General features: G+C 39.0%; 1 protein-coding gene across 3 annotated transcripts in view; it reads right to left on the bottom strand.

The window, feature by feature from the left end:
• Positions 1 to 15,080, bottom strand: part of abcc3 (ATP-binding cassette, sub-family C (CFTR/MRP), member 3) — a 57,938-nt gene that overhangs the window by 28,124 nt on the left and 14,734 nt on the right. For all 3 annotated transcript variants that reach the window (XM_031753337.2, XM_031753338.2, XM_039616206.1), the window contains exons 2-7: positions 11,426 to 11,602; positions 10,625 to 10,738; positions 6,261 to 6,398; positions 3,040 to 3,165; positions 2,733 to 2,794; positions 724 to 858 (exon numbers count right to left, since the gene is read on the bottom strand). In XM_031753337.2, coding sequence (XP_031609197.1) covers positions 724 to 858; positions 2,733 to 2,794; positions 3,040 to 3,165; positions 6,261 to 6,398; positions 10,625 to 10,738; positions 11,426 to 11,602 — 752 coding nt within the window. The remainder of the gene's footprint in view (positions 1 to 723; positions 859 to 2,732; positions 2,795 to 3,039; positions 3,166 to 6,260; positions 6,399 to 10,624; positions 10,739 to 11,425; positions 11,603 to 15,080) is intronic.

The following is a 15,080-nucleotide window of genomic DNA, read 5'->3' on the forward strand; positions in this document are numbered from 1 at the left end:
AAAAACACAAAAAGGTGCAATATTAGCCGCTGCGTACGTCTGTATGCGCTGGCATCATTGGACTATGTTACACTTTAAAGTTGTGTAAATGTCATTGAGCCATAAAGAGAACTTAAGGCGGACACTATTCAGTATCCCTTACCCCGTCTTCAGCTGGCTCAGAATGTGCTCTCACTGGCGAGTTAGCAGCCAAAGAGAACACATCGCCTGTGTCCTTGCTTGGCTTACAGTAGAATTTTGAAATTGCTAAGACCTTATTCTAGCATCAGCCCTCTCCAATCATCAGATCAAGGCCTTTTAACTATTCCCCATTTGGAACAACACTTCCTCAGCTTATCAGGGCGGTTGAATCCCAGTGAAAAGGGGCTTGTACAACTCTAATGAGCTTGAAAGTCAATATTTGGTATGACCACCTTTTTTTTTTTTTTTTCATGACCCCCAACACCAGCAGCCCCAAACCATGACAGTGCAAAAATGTAAAATATGGATTCATCACTCTATCGGACCCGTGGACACTGATTTTCAGCCTAGTTACAAGTCTGCAGCCTTTTCTCACAGCTTGTCTTCCTTAAGAGTGACTGAAGATAGTTGTCCAGGCTTCAGACTAAACCTGGAGAACTATCGTGCAAGACCACCTTAAAAGAAATTACATCAAAGCATGTCTTATTGTAAGCAAAACACAAAGAAATGAAGCGTAGCTCAAAGCTTTTAAATTTAACATACCTTAACTTTGCCTTGGCCTCCTCCTTCTCCCACTCATTAAGGAGCCTGGGCACCATGACTTTGGAGCTATCGCGCTTGTTCAGAGACCACAGGTCTTTGGCCTCCAGGGGCATTTTGTAGCCTTTTACAGCCATACTGGGAAAGAGAAGCAGCAACTTAATTCAATCTGTTACATTAAAGCAATTCATTGCTACAAGTGTGACTGAAACAAATGAGACATTATCTAAATGGTTAAAGTGCATTTTTGCCTCTTTTTTGCTGTTTAGTTTGCTTTGATTCATTGCCAACATGTAACACTAAAATTCTTTATCCCACAGCCATCTTACTAATAAATGTTATCCTCAGAAACACTTATTTGAGTTTACTGAATTAGCTAATGATCATTACATACAACTGGATTGAATTTCACCGGAAATTGGCCTTGTGTTTTGCAGCACTGGGGGGGGGGGAGCAAAGAAAATAGGAGCCTGTGCCCGAAAACAAAACAAAACAAACAAACAAACAAAAAACAGCATCTGCACATAGTACAATTTTTTCCCCACAGAAATACAGATATAGAGATGATAATAATAATAATAATGATAATAATAGTGCAGTATTAAATAAGCAAAAGCTACATTATGAACTACGTAATTATAATCCCAGTGCAAACTACCCTCATGTTTTGACATCATGTGATATAGTAAGTAGACAAACTCCTTAATGACAGGTTTGACTAAACAGTGATTTGTGAAAAATTGTCAGTAAATAATATTTGTAGCATTGAGTAACGGTGCCAGCAACATTTCTTTTTTTTCTTCAAAAGGTATTAAACATCTAATAAACTGTAACCAATAAACTGTACAATGAAGGAGTAAATAACTCTTACATTTAGATAAAGTTGAGATTGAGTAATAAAATAATAATATAGCCACAGTATGTGTGCATTAAAAAAAGGACTGAAGGGTTGAAGCACTATTATGAATGAAATAATGTTAGCATGGTTTATGATGACCTTACATTTATTTATTACCATGGCAATTGCAGTCACTGTGAGAGACGTAAACACTGGGCAAAAATCACACTTCATTCATCATTCTGCATGTTTGAACAGAGTGAATACTGTATAAACAGCCAATAACATAATGACATATATGATTAATTGTGGATTAGCTAACATAGCATGGAACAAGCTAACAGCAAAAATAACAGCGTTTGCTGAGCTTCTTCATTCAAGCAGTTTGTTTTTTATGACTGCAAACGTTTTACATTTTACCACCAACTGTGGTCGAGGTAAGTCGACACTGCTTTTTTTGTTCAGTTTCACTGCATTTATGATCACTACAATAAAAAAGGAGAAAGAAAAGGAGAAACTAGCGCTAATCTAAACGACAACAGTATGCAGCTAAATGACTCTCAGGCTAAGCTAAGTGAAATAAGTCCAAATAAATTAGCCAATTGATTTAAATTATCCTAAAACATTTTTCTCGTTTAACCTCCTAAGATCCAAACTCTTCCACGACATGCATCTTTAATTTCTCTTGGATATTTGGGCATATTGGGGCCCAATAAATGTAAAAACAAAGAATTTCCAGATTTTTTTTTTTTTTTTACCTTATTTTTGTTTTTAAGAAAAATGAGAGCCACAAATGAGGATATTCATTTAAAATTTTGATAGAACAGTAGCAGTATAATGTCCTCGTAAGTGGATATCAGGCCCATGTAGAGCAAAATTGAGTATTTTGGTCTAAATAACGCAAAATGTGATGTCCACATATGTGGACGGCAGGTCCTTGGAGGTTAAGAGGGCTAATCCATCTTAAGAAAAAGCCCCAAACTGAAGATTTCACAGAATAGCACATCCTACTATATTCACAGAACTACAAAAACTGCTTGAAAAATGAATAGCAGGGTCTAAAGATGGAGAAATGAACACCTCAGAGCCTTTAAAGCCCCAAAACGTTTAGTGTATACCACGAACTGTGAGTCTATGGAGGTTGATTTGGTGGCAGACAGCAATGTTAGCTTACCTTGTGAACCACCAAAAAGTGATCTTTGAGAGAAAACCCGCTGTAGCTTCAGGGCAAGGATTCTGGGGGAGGGGAAAAGAGGATAAATGTGCATAATATGAGACCAGGGAGGTTAAATGAGGATAAAGAGGACATACTGAGAAGCCAGTAACAACTGAATTCAGTGTGTGACTGTGTGACCTGCTTTAACAAGCACAGAGCTGCCCCGGAGCATGCTCAGACTTTCAGCTACTCAGAACACTGACTTTATGGTGTGAGCAGGAAAACACAAAAATTATTTATGAGCGGACTGTGACCGATGACTCACAGGGTCAGTGACAACATTGGAGAAGAGAGGAGGTTTCTCGTTGAAGCAGCAGAGAATGAACTCACAGACCACCATGCTGAAGTAGAAGTAGAATGTGGTGAACCGCAGCTTATCTGTGACTTCGCCCTGTAAAGTAAAACAAGAACACACACGCAGACACAGCAAAATGCAGGAAGTCAATCATGAATTTGAATCATGTACAGGAAACTTCTCTTGCATTATGCTTTCATTGTTCCTTTAAAATGAGGTTTGTACTTAAACCAATATACATGAAAAATAAAAGCTGAAACCTAAAGCTCACAATATCAGATAATAATTAGAACAAGTGTCTATCCTATTCTTTTTGAAAACAAGACATCAGCTTTTATCAGTTTTTGGGATGAGATGGTTTTTGGAAAACACAACATATCCCTGAAGGACTTTGAGACTACTGTGCTTATACATTAAGCTTCTTTCAGGTGCTAACTTATTTTCATGGGTCACCACAGCAGATAGTTGTGTCTCAAACCACAAATCATGTTAAGCATGAAAACGTTTTTCACTATAGCACCAGTCCACAACAGCAGTCACCTCAAGGAGTGTTTAAATCCTAAGCTAAAGACCCTACAATATTATATAGAAACCCTAACATTCACACGACCCTCTGTGAGAAAGCCTTTGGTGACACTGGAAAGTTCAGTTCCCTTTTAACAGGAAGAAGCCTCCAGAGCAACCAGGCTTCAGGGAGGGGCAGCCCTCTACCATAACCTCCTCTAACAGATGAACAATGTTATTCCTCGACTGCACCTTTCAGACCTGCAGCTATATCAGAATTCACAGGTGTGTCTGGGTGTTGTCATAGTGTGCAAAAGGTTCTTTGTGACACATGATGGATGGAATATAAGTTACTGCTTACAGCAGTTTTACAGCTTTATTCTTTTATGACAAAGTAAATGGAAATTTAAAAAAAAAACCATCTTCCTTGAATTCTTATTCAAGTCCTAAATGTTATGTCTGCTTTGGTGATGAATGTACAATTCACGCCTGGCAGTCAGGCAGCAGGCAGCCCCACCCATGCATTGCTATAATCATCCAGGAGAAAGGTAAGCATGAGTTGTAAGTGTGTGGGTGTTAGGAACATTCACATGAATGGATGGAAGCTGACCGCAGGATATTCGTATGTAAACACCTTTTGACATATGAATGAGGTAGAACCCTGTATGTGTGTACAATAGTACAATACTACTGGCAGCTAAAAAAAAAGCATTGTCACAGTGAGCACAGCAGCATGCTGAGGTTGGGATTTGGTTCAAAGGCTAAACAACCCTACATTACTTTAGGCTCTTGAGAAATGCAAAGATAATAGAATATCATTTCCATTCACTAAACATCCACACAGAGGAGAAAGTATCACAAAAGCCAATAGTCTGCAAAAATCAGGCGCCCATTTTTTTCCTCTGTTCAATTTAATTTGTACAGCACCAAATCACAACAACAGTCACCTCAAGGCGCTTTATATTGCAAGGTAGATCCTACAATAATACATACAGAGAAAAACCCAAAAATCATATGACCCCCTATGAGCAAGCACTTTGGTGACAGTGGGAAGGAAAAACTCCCTTTTAACAGGAAGAAACCTCCGGCAGAACCAGGCTCAGGGAGGGGCGGGGCCATCTGCTGCGACCAGTTGGGGAGAGAGATGGTCTTCCATGAACCGACACAAAAGATGTGAATCTGAAGATCTCAATTGCATGAACGTTGTCTTGTGCAGTGAATTTGTATTTACCATTCAGAAAGCACGCTACGTTGCAGCTATCAGGAGAGATCAACGCTGGCACCAAGAAAGAGAGATGAGACAGAACCTTGTTGACGGTCACGGGGGGACACATTTAACCATAAATCTGATTACCCTCCACACATAAAAATGTGAATATGAACCCATGTAAACACGCTAATTGGGGTAAGCCTTACTCTGATTATTGACTATAATCCCATCATTACATGCACGTTAACACAACTTTTGACCTTTTTATAACAGAAAACAAGTATATCACTTATAGATTTTACACAAGATTAACATTCTCCACATGACAGTCATTCCATTCTCTGTTCTCCACAATAATATTAACTCATGAAAAAAAGAATTACTTGAGTCAACCATTTAAAATCAAGCATATACATATATGAGACATCAAAGCCTTTCATATCCAACACTAAGGCTGGTCATCTTTGTAGGTATTAAACAACACCAGCCACAAACAGAAACATCTGCCTGTACAGCAGCTAAATCGTCCACTATTCTCACTAGGCAGTATCAAGTGTATGGTGCCTGACTGTAAATAGTAAGAATGCACCAAACCAGTAAAGACAAAGATAAATTATGCCGCAATACAATGCACAGTCTGGGTTTTACTAGGAGCAGTTTTGTTCCTTATTCATAACACCATGATTATGAACAAATATTGATTTTTGCTGCTTTAAATAACACTAAATACACTCAGGTCTAAAATCTTGCTTTATTCAATAAGCTGCACCATTCCTCATCATGTCCACAACTTTGTTTCCTCTTGTGATTTGCAATCAACTTGGATATGAATCTTTATTGTGTAAAAACAGTGGTTTTCAGCCTTTGTAGTACAACAGTTTAATGGGTCACTAATCAATTTCCCTTCTAATGGACGGGAAGCTTATCTGGGAGTCGTGTAAGTCCTGCAGATTAGAGCCTTGCACTTGTTAAAACCAGAATTCACAGAACTACTGGGGCAGCAGCGCTTACAAACAACTGTTCTGCATCAGTCTCCATGCGTTCCGATCACTTTGTCCCATCGGTCTGCATATTTAACATTCCATTCTATATTTTCTTCATGATGATCTCTGTATGAATGTGTGCATAAGTTTTCTCCACCTCAGCTCCATACTCCATACTCTGTGTTACTGCCTGCAGGGTTTGTTTGCTGTGAGCTGCAGCTCCGCTGGTGAGCGGCGCACACTGGAGGTAAGATAAGTACACTGGGAACAACAGGCCTACTATTCCCTTTTTGCTTAGTGGTGCCCTGATCTATCCCCTGCCAGAACATCCACCCACTGTAAACTCCAAAACAACTCCTAAGACAACAAGACTGGGGGGAAGGCTGCAGACAAAGCTGAGGGAAGGAGATTCTGAGGGGTGAAAAAAGGGCAGCAGGCAGAGAAGATGATGGCAGACAAGTAAAAGGTATTTGAGGGCAACGGCGTGTTCTCACCTGGCTGGAGGCCTGTAGGATCTTGGAGCGGAAAGGCACGGTGGCACACAGCAAACACAGCAACCAAAAGATGAAGAGGACCCCCGAGGACTGGACCCCGCGTAACCTCTCAAACTGGATCAGAAACGTGGCCAACAGCTGAGAGGGGGGGGGGGGGGGACACACAGAGAGAGGAAAAAGGATTGGGAAGGGGTGAGGGGCAGAGGGAGAGACGGTATTAGATTAGCCATGACAGAATAACTGAGGGCATGTGAGGTAAACCACACACAAACTGGGTCAGTGTTTCAACTTTGGGTTAGATATGCTCCTCGTGGAACCGCACACAGCACTCAGGGCAGTTTACTTCAGGAGGACCGCTTCACTGTTTTCCTAGCTGGCTTTTCAGCCCTGCTTTCACTCAGCTTCTGCTACATTATTTCTGGTGATGGAGAGGTAAAGACAGACTTTTAAAAAAGACAGTGAGATCAAACTGGTGCTAATTACCAATTTAAGTACAGTCTTTAAATTAAGAGTGAAAGAGTAACTTGCTTTTCATCCTCTGTCATATTATAGACTTTTCCAGAGGTGGATCTTTATATCAAACATGCTCAAAATGTAAAATAATGACATCAGAGCCCCACCTACTTACTGTTCAAATCTTCTGTTTTCAAGGGGCAGCCAATCAGAAGAGAGTTGGCTTAAAGGGAGAAAAACTAAAACAGCTGATTTCAGACAGATGATGAACACTGCACCAAGGCCCAGTGTAACGTAAATAAGGATTTAAGCTATTAATGAGCAAATGAACTCTGATAGAATCCAATAAGCTGCATGCTCCTTTGAGGATGTCCCCATTCAGGACATTCGGTACACTTACTCATTTTTGTTATCCTACTTTCTAGCCCGCTTCCAGGAGTTATACACAGCTGGTGTCCTTTTAGTGCAGTGGCTACGTAGACAATGAATTGGAAAGTGCATCTGCATCCATACATCTTCTCATTCACCCTTTGATAATGAAATTTTGGATCCTAGGAGACCATTGCACATTTCCAGATGTAAAAAGCATGTTAGGACTGCAATGCTGTCCATACACACAGCCTTTTCTTTTTTTAGCCCATGTGACTCAGCTGTGTTTAGCAAGTAATCTTTTCCTTTTTCCTGTCTAAATTTGGGCTGTCAAGCAAATATTGGCAAATATTTATCACAGGATAAAAAAAAGCACAAAGGTCATAAAGACTCATGAACATCTACACCAAAAAATGTGCTAAAGTATCAGAAGATGAGCAAAGTCATAATGGATGCTGAATTCTTTTAAAATGTTCTGCAGCAGTCGATTTATTTTGTAAGGATTTTTCTGCCTTTATTAAATTCTTTCACCTCAAATCAACAAGGCCAGCTCTTTAAACCTCATAGCTACATTATTTTCACAGTTCAAGATTTTTTCCATTTTAAAGTGCAGACCAAAAACCTCAATGTCTTTGATTTAAAAGATTCTCTCATCTTTTCAGTCCACTTTTAAATCCAAAACTTTTTCTCCTTTTCATATCCTGCTGCTGCGTGACATTTTTCATTTTAGTGCTTCCTGTCTAATTTTACTTTGGGCAACCAGTGCAGTGTGCATGTCCATCTTTTAGACAGGGGTGGTTATAAAGGATTTCATCCCCTTTTCCATCAGAAAACTTTCTCTAAACAGTAATTTTATGCCAACAGTAACAACAGAAGTGATGGAACATTCCATTGCTGTGGAGGGGGAGACGAAATACAATTTTCCTGTCTAAGAGGAACCTGGAAAAAAAATACAGTATCACTATTTACACAGTATCTGGCCTCAGGTCTGTAGTACTGGCCTGGTTAATGGATTTGTTTGGAGAAAGAAAAAAAAAAAAAAGAGCGCATATGACTTTTCTCCTTTTACTGCCAAAAGAAACTGTTTCAGATTTGTTTTTACTTCCTGGAAAAAAAACTGTTTTGATTTGGAATAAGACATGCGACATTTGAAATTGCAACAACTTCATGATGGTGTAAACTGTTTATCACAAGACTGCCAGCTGTATCCAGTGTGACAAGGACCTTTCTGCACATGTGCACGTTAACTAAGAGTACCTTCACTTCTGCATCTTGGTTTATTTGGTCCAATCTTAGATAACTGCATCTGAGCACTTATCACACTGATGGATGCATTCTGTTTTTAACAGTTTTGAATTTAAAGAGCTAACATCAACAGTCTAACAAATCATCCATTTACTTGACATTAACAACATTAAACCACATGGGAAAATGTAGATTGCTTGAACAATATATATTGTTGACATTTCATAAACAACAAAATGTATCTTTTAATCAAGCACATGAGTTAGTAAACTAATCAGGTATTGAAAACCCAACTCAATGCCCGCTCCTCCAGTCTGTCTTGATCTGTGGCTCAAATGAAAGCACTACTGCGATACTGATTAGCTCCAAATGAGCTAAAAATTGCACCAAAAACTGCATTTCTTAAAATCAACTACTGAGCCTGGCTCAGTCCCATAGATTCCTGTATTAAAACATTGCAACACTACAAAGCATGTTTTGGCCAACCTGCTAATTTCCCTTACTTAACAACTATTTTGGCATCATTGTCTTTTTTTTGTATAACTCACCCATTCAGATTTTGTCAAGGCTTACACAGTTAGGAGTTGTTTTATCTGTAAGTCTGCCAAGTTAGGCAGCAGTAGCTGGTAAGGCTCTTAGAGAGGTTTTAACCGTGTCTGTGGTGTTGATGGTTTTTAGAGCATTTTATTGGCATTATCTGACAAACAGAAGAGGCCATCAACAAAGTTATTGCTGCAGTTAGTGAAATTCTAGCATGTTATGTAGCACGTCTGACATGATGGCAAAGAGGCTTCAGTGTGGAATCTAGGATTCATTTCGTGGTCTCAGGGGCACTGTGCATATTTTTTATCAGTATTTTGTGTATTTTTTGGGTGAATTGTATCAGTTCAGAGAATTTCCATTTGAAGCTAACTGTTTTAATGGCATTTTTACAGCCATCTCTATTTTCTTCTGGTGAAACTGCCCTTCAAACAAATTACTCTAAACCTATAATATCAGCTCTTGTATTGTTTCATCTTCTAAAGCAGGGGTGGGGGAACTCCAGGCCTCGAGGGTGGTGTCCTGCAGGTTTAAGATGTGTCCTTGATCCAACACAGCTGATTTAAATGGTTAAATAACCTCCTCAACATGTCTTGAAGTTCCCCAGAGGCCTGGCAATGAACTAATCATTAGATTCAGGTATGTTGAAACATGGTGATGTCTGAAACTTGCAGGACACTGGCCCTTGAGTCCTGGAGTTGGACCCCCTGCTCTAAAGATTTCTATTGTGTCCATGACTGCAAGTTGAAAAAAGTTGAACCATCAGAAACTCTAAAGTTCTGCTGCCAAACCATTTACATTGGCAATGTCACCTACAGGGATTTTAACTCAAAGTAGCATATGAGTGAGAGAAACCCTTTGCTCTTGCATAGTTTAATTTGGTTTTCTTTTTGTTGTTGTTGTTGTTTTATTGTGGCATTATGTCTTAAATGTATCAACCTGAGAAACATTTGTGTGTTTGTGTCTTTGAAGTACAGTGATACAGGAATGTTTCCCACTTCTTGTTACTTCAGGAAATCAAAAAATAAATAGCTGAAATACTGATGCCTTTGGATTTCTTGACAAAGACCAAATAATTTAGCTTTGGCCCGCAGACAGACATAAGCAGGAAACGGACACAGAATTACACAGTTCTTGCTACGTTTTCCTCTTTTGTTTTCTTATTCTAGGCCATAACTGCACGTAAGATAATTAAAAAAAGTTTGAGGCTTCCCGCTCTTTAAGTACTGAATCACATTGTTTGTCTATACAGGCTCCTCCACGTCTCTGTGGATGTTTACACAAAACTGACTTATTTTGTTGTGCTTCATAGCCGAGTTACACTGGCTTAGACCAAGCTAGGAGAAAGGATTTCAGCCTTTCACCCACACACACCAGTATTTGAGTGTGTGCATGTGAACATGAACAAAGATTCTGATCACACATTAACTGGCCACAGCTGGTTATTGGTGTGTAATGTCAGCTTTGATTTTCTGTTACAGTCATGTAAAAGCACCTCCGGAGCACTGAAGGCAAGCTAACTGCCCATGTTGCTTTTAACTTTATCCATCATACGAACAGCTGCTGTCATTTTGGCAAACCAGTCTCTGTGACTCTTATCTTTTATCACTCAGATATTAATCTCTTCTATATGTGGTCTACATCAAATACAGCCTGTATTTGGATATGCAAAAAAACATTTGTATAACTCTAAAAAAAACCCACTGTGACTTAAAAAATAAAATTATAAATATATATATATAAAACATGATCCTCACCATGGTCATGCCAAGCACGAGTGGGGTTACATAGTAGATGGGCGGCTGATTGCCCTCGTGCAATGTGTAGAAAAGATCTGTCCAGCACACAATCCACAGCAAAAGGCCAAATGCCTGAGAGCAAACCGAGAGATGAAGGGAGAGAAAACAGACACTGAATTATATAAAAACAAAGAAATAAGACATAGAAATCAAAGCCATCAAAATATGAGGAGATTTCTGGCCAGCGTTGTGCTTGATTTAGTTTGTTTGTTTGTAATATGTTTATTTAGGCTTCAAGTTCTAGACACTCTCTGCTGGTCGAGTTAATGTGATGATATATGATAACCTGAAAATCATTTAACCATCTAAAACCATCTGAAACAGAAACAAAGTACTCAGTTACTAAAATTGATATACTCTAGTGCAACCTTACTTTGAAGTACGTTACTAGCAATCAAACACATAAAAGAGGCTTTAAAAACTGCATTCAGAGAACATGAAATGCTCTTCTTTATACTACGGTTATACCAAATATGAGAAACAGATGACATATTACTCAGTAATTATTTAAATAAATTAACACAATGTACAATTTATAGACAGTAAACTTGAATATCTGAAAGATAAATGTTGAATCTAACAGTATTGGACCCTTGAGTTTTTATTTTATAGACATGAATATATGAATTATCTTGCAAAATCTCACACATCATTGGGACCTTCCTACTAGTTTTAAACGCAATAGTGTGTGCTATGTGATATTAACATACACTGAACTATAATAAACTAAAGTGATGAGTGTACGAAATGCTCTCTCACCGTCTTGAACCTGTTCAAAAGTGACATCATGATGTATCCTTTCTTGTTCTTCTTGAGACAGAAGATGTAGATTGGGCTGACAGCCCACAGATAGATGCACTGCACCCATGAGAGAACAGAGAGCTGAAAACACTCTGGGAGGTCAGGCCAACTTGAATTAAATGTCCGATTGGATACCTGTGGAGACAAAAAAACAGCGGTTTAGTTTACATACCTACGTCTCACTGAAAGACCCACAAAGCTAACACCTTGTCTAAACTGCACAAGCTGGAATCCCACCTCCACAACCCACAGAATTTAATCACGCCAACTAGTTTCCTTAAACTAAAACTCTTAGTAAACATCTTGTGAACATCTGCCAATATCTACAAATTGAGGGGCAGGAAAACATGATGTGCTGGCCTGCAAGAATATTAAATCTATAAATTCAAAGGTGACCAGCTTTTCAAGAGGGTAAGGTAAAGAGCAACAACAGCCTAAAAACATTCCTATAATGAGTGGTTACCTACCTATTGGAGGAAATTTAGTTTCTTTGATGATTTTATATCTGATATTTGAATTTAAACTACACATGATATATAGTGAAACGAAATCTGGGATTGTGTTGATCACTTTCCTTAATAATCAAACTCAAAATCAATCACTATGAGGATAAATGTCAGGATAATTTGGGGCTTTTAATAATTTCTTTGAACTGGATATTTAAAAACTCCAAATTACCATAATATTCACGATCATAATGGGTATACAGGTAAACTGCATTCAATTCAGTTTTATGTATCTAACGCCAAGAGCATTTTATTTCGTAAGGTAAATGTGCATTAATACTGTGGATAATGTTCACCTTGTCATTTTGACTTTTCATCCCACATTTTTTACTTCAAGATTAAAGCCTATCTGCCAATTGATAAATCAGTCTATTTTAGATGAGCCAACACTGGTCCACACACTGCAGTCCACCTGCATTAGTAGCAGTGGAGGTTAAGAAACTTGTACAAAGTGGGCAGCACTTTGATAATGTGTAAATATTAAAAGCTTTAGCGTGACGTGTCAAAGACAGATGACTCATTTACTTACAGCTGAAGAACAATATCTGATTAGCCCAGAGGACATCCGGAGGAGAACGTTAAGTAAACATTCGCAGATACGTAACTCTGACAATGCAGTTATGGTGCTCCCACACGGCTGAAGGCCCACCCACAGATCGAACCAAGATAAACACAGCTGCCAGCATCTAACCACTCTTCAAACCCTGCCACGCCCATCTGCATGGCTAAGTGTGTGCTCACGCGTGCGTGTGTGGCTGTAAAATGGCCCTCTCCACTTCAGATAGTCTTAACATTGCTCAAGAGCAAGCAGTGAAACCAGTGGTTCTCTTAATCTTCTTAACGATTTCCCAGACCGTGAACGTGAGCCTTCTGAACTTGTTATTTTTAAACCTAAATTCATGAACTTCTCCCAGCGTGTGTTTGCAGTTTTGACCACAAAAATGTATGCACTTTAGCCTTAATAATGACAGGAAACTAAAAGAATTCTCAGACCATGAATCTACCGTTTATCAGCTAAGCTTCTCCATTTCACAGTCCAAACAGAAATGTATTTTCTGACTCACAGGATGTTAAAATCCACAAGCCAAAACAATAAGCTGTATTTTTCTATTAGATACACATTTACTTCAGTACATTGTCACAGAGATAATAATCTATTATGTTTAACATCAACTTTAGGAAGAGGCTGCAGCAAAACTTCAGCAAAATTATTTTAATCAGCGTGCCGGTTTAGCTCAGTGAGTGAGCAGGTGACCATATGCTGTATGAATGGACCGCAGTAGACCCGGGTTTGAGTCCGGCCCATAGCCCTTTGTTGTATGTCCCCCCCTCCCCTCTCTCTCTGTCCCTGCTTTCCTGCCTAGCAACACTGTCTCTATCCATGAAAGGCCAAAAGAATGGTATTAAAAATAAAGAATATTTCAATCAATGGTTAATCAATATAAACCTGAATACAAACTCTATTCTAAATCATGCGGGCCTACAGACAGGTCAGTGACCCGCTGTAACTGCCAGTCTTTTAGGAAAAATCTAATTCCAACACACTGGCAAGTGGTTGCAGCGTCCTAGCTGTTACTAGATGAAATTGGCTGTAAGAAAGCATGTGATGGTGCATTAAAGACCTCCCTGCAAATGCATTGGTTGCTGCACACAGCCCCTATTACCTATTACTGAAAAAACATGTTTCAAAAGGTGCAACTTTTACTTTGAAGGTAAACGTACTCCATTTCAGGTTAGCATTTTTTTCTAGTTTCACAACTGCTCTGTGGTTAGTTAGCAAATGTTTGCAAACAATCATCTTCTATGCAAGCTATATGTGATCGAGGTAATCTGGTAGCAATCAAAGCAATTACAAGGAGAATTTTTGTGTAGCAACTCCGTTGTGACTGATATCACCCAGCGACAGACAGCAACCTGTAGTAACCACTGGCAAACTGCGGGGGAAATACACTTTCTTCCCTAGTGAGTTGAAGTTGCCAAGGAATCCCCAACTAGTCTCTAGGTCTGGGTCCAAAAAAATCCAGATTTGCTGAAATTATATCAAAATTTGAACACTACGAAAAGGAATCTGTTTGCAATTGTTTTGGTTTTAAACTGCTCAATGAAGCATTTAGATAAAGGACACCTTGCTGCTCCTACAAGGACAAACAGGTAGAGGTAACATGCTGTTAAATAAATCGATGTACAACCCGAACCCTGCTAATAAAATAAACTAGCACTGCATGTCTAGTTTACCTAGCAGGTGTGATAGCTGACAGTGTTTTAACACTAAGACCAAAGAACACTGGGTGCTAATGGCATTATATCAGCTTCAATAGTTTGGACTGGTGTAACCAGTCCAAGCGCCTAAACCTGTATAACACACAAGCTGTCATTTTTAACTTCACTTTTTATGAAAATAACACAGGGAAGCTAAAGTGTGCCATGCTAATTAGTGAGAAGTGTTAACAGGTGGCTATTGTCACCTCTGAATACAACTGTGTTAGCTCCTGTTTCCATTTAAGCTAACCATCTCCTGTCTGGACTAATACATTTATCACACAGGCATGAGAACAGCACCAATCTTCTTCTCTGGTTCTCTGGAACATACAACTTTTTTCAATGATCCATTCAGGTTAACCTGACACATGAAGGGTTACTGCAAGAAGACGTTACTTTTCCCCTAATTGAAGTAGTGACCTCTGCATGCTTTGCATTGCAAATTTGCGCAGCAACTAATAGGTCCACCTCCTCTCCATTTCTCTTTCCTTCAGGTCAACCTGAGCAGCAGGACAACACATTATTTGTGTTCAGATTGTAGTATGTAAAACACTGCTGGTCTCACTCGGCATGGAGCACTGCACTGAAAGGCAAATAGTAAATGAAAAGCAGATATCGTCACTGCACGGTGCACACAGTGCACAGTGGAAAAAGCACTGAGTAAATACCGAGTTTAATGACTGACCATTAATGAACATCATCATCATCACAAATGCATTGAGTAGACCATAGAGCTCATGTAAGCATTTCTTTTAATCCAAACCTTGTTGTTCTACTAAAACTAAAAGCTCACTACAAAAGAATGCTGTGAAAGTAAACACACTCCCTTTCAAAAATATGTGGTTCAG

Source organism: Oreochromis aureus, linkage group 8 (genome assembly GCF_013358895.1).
Source record: "Oreochromis aureus strain Israel breed Guangdong linkage group 8, ZZ_aureus, whole genome shotgun sequence".
Taxonomy (NCBI): Eukaryota; Metazoa; Chordata; class Actinopteri; order Cichliformes; family Cichlidae; genus Oreochromis; species Oreochromis aureus.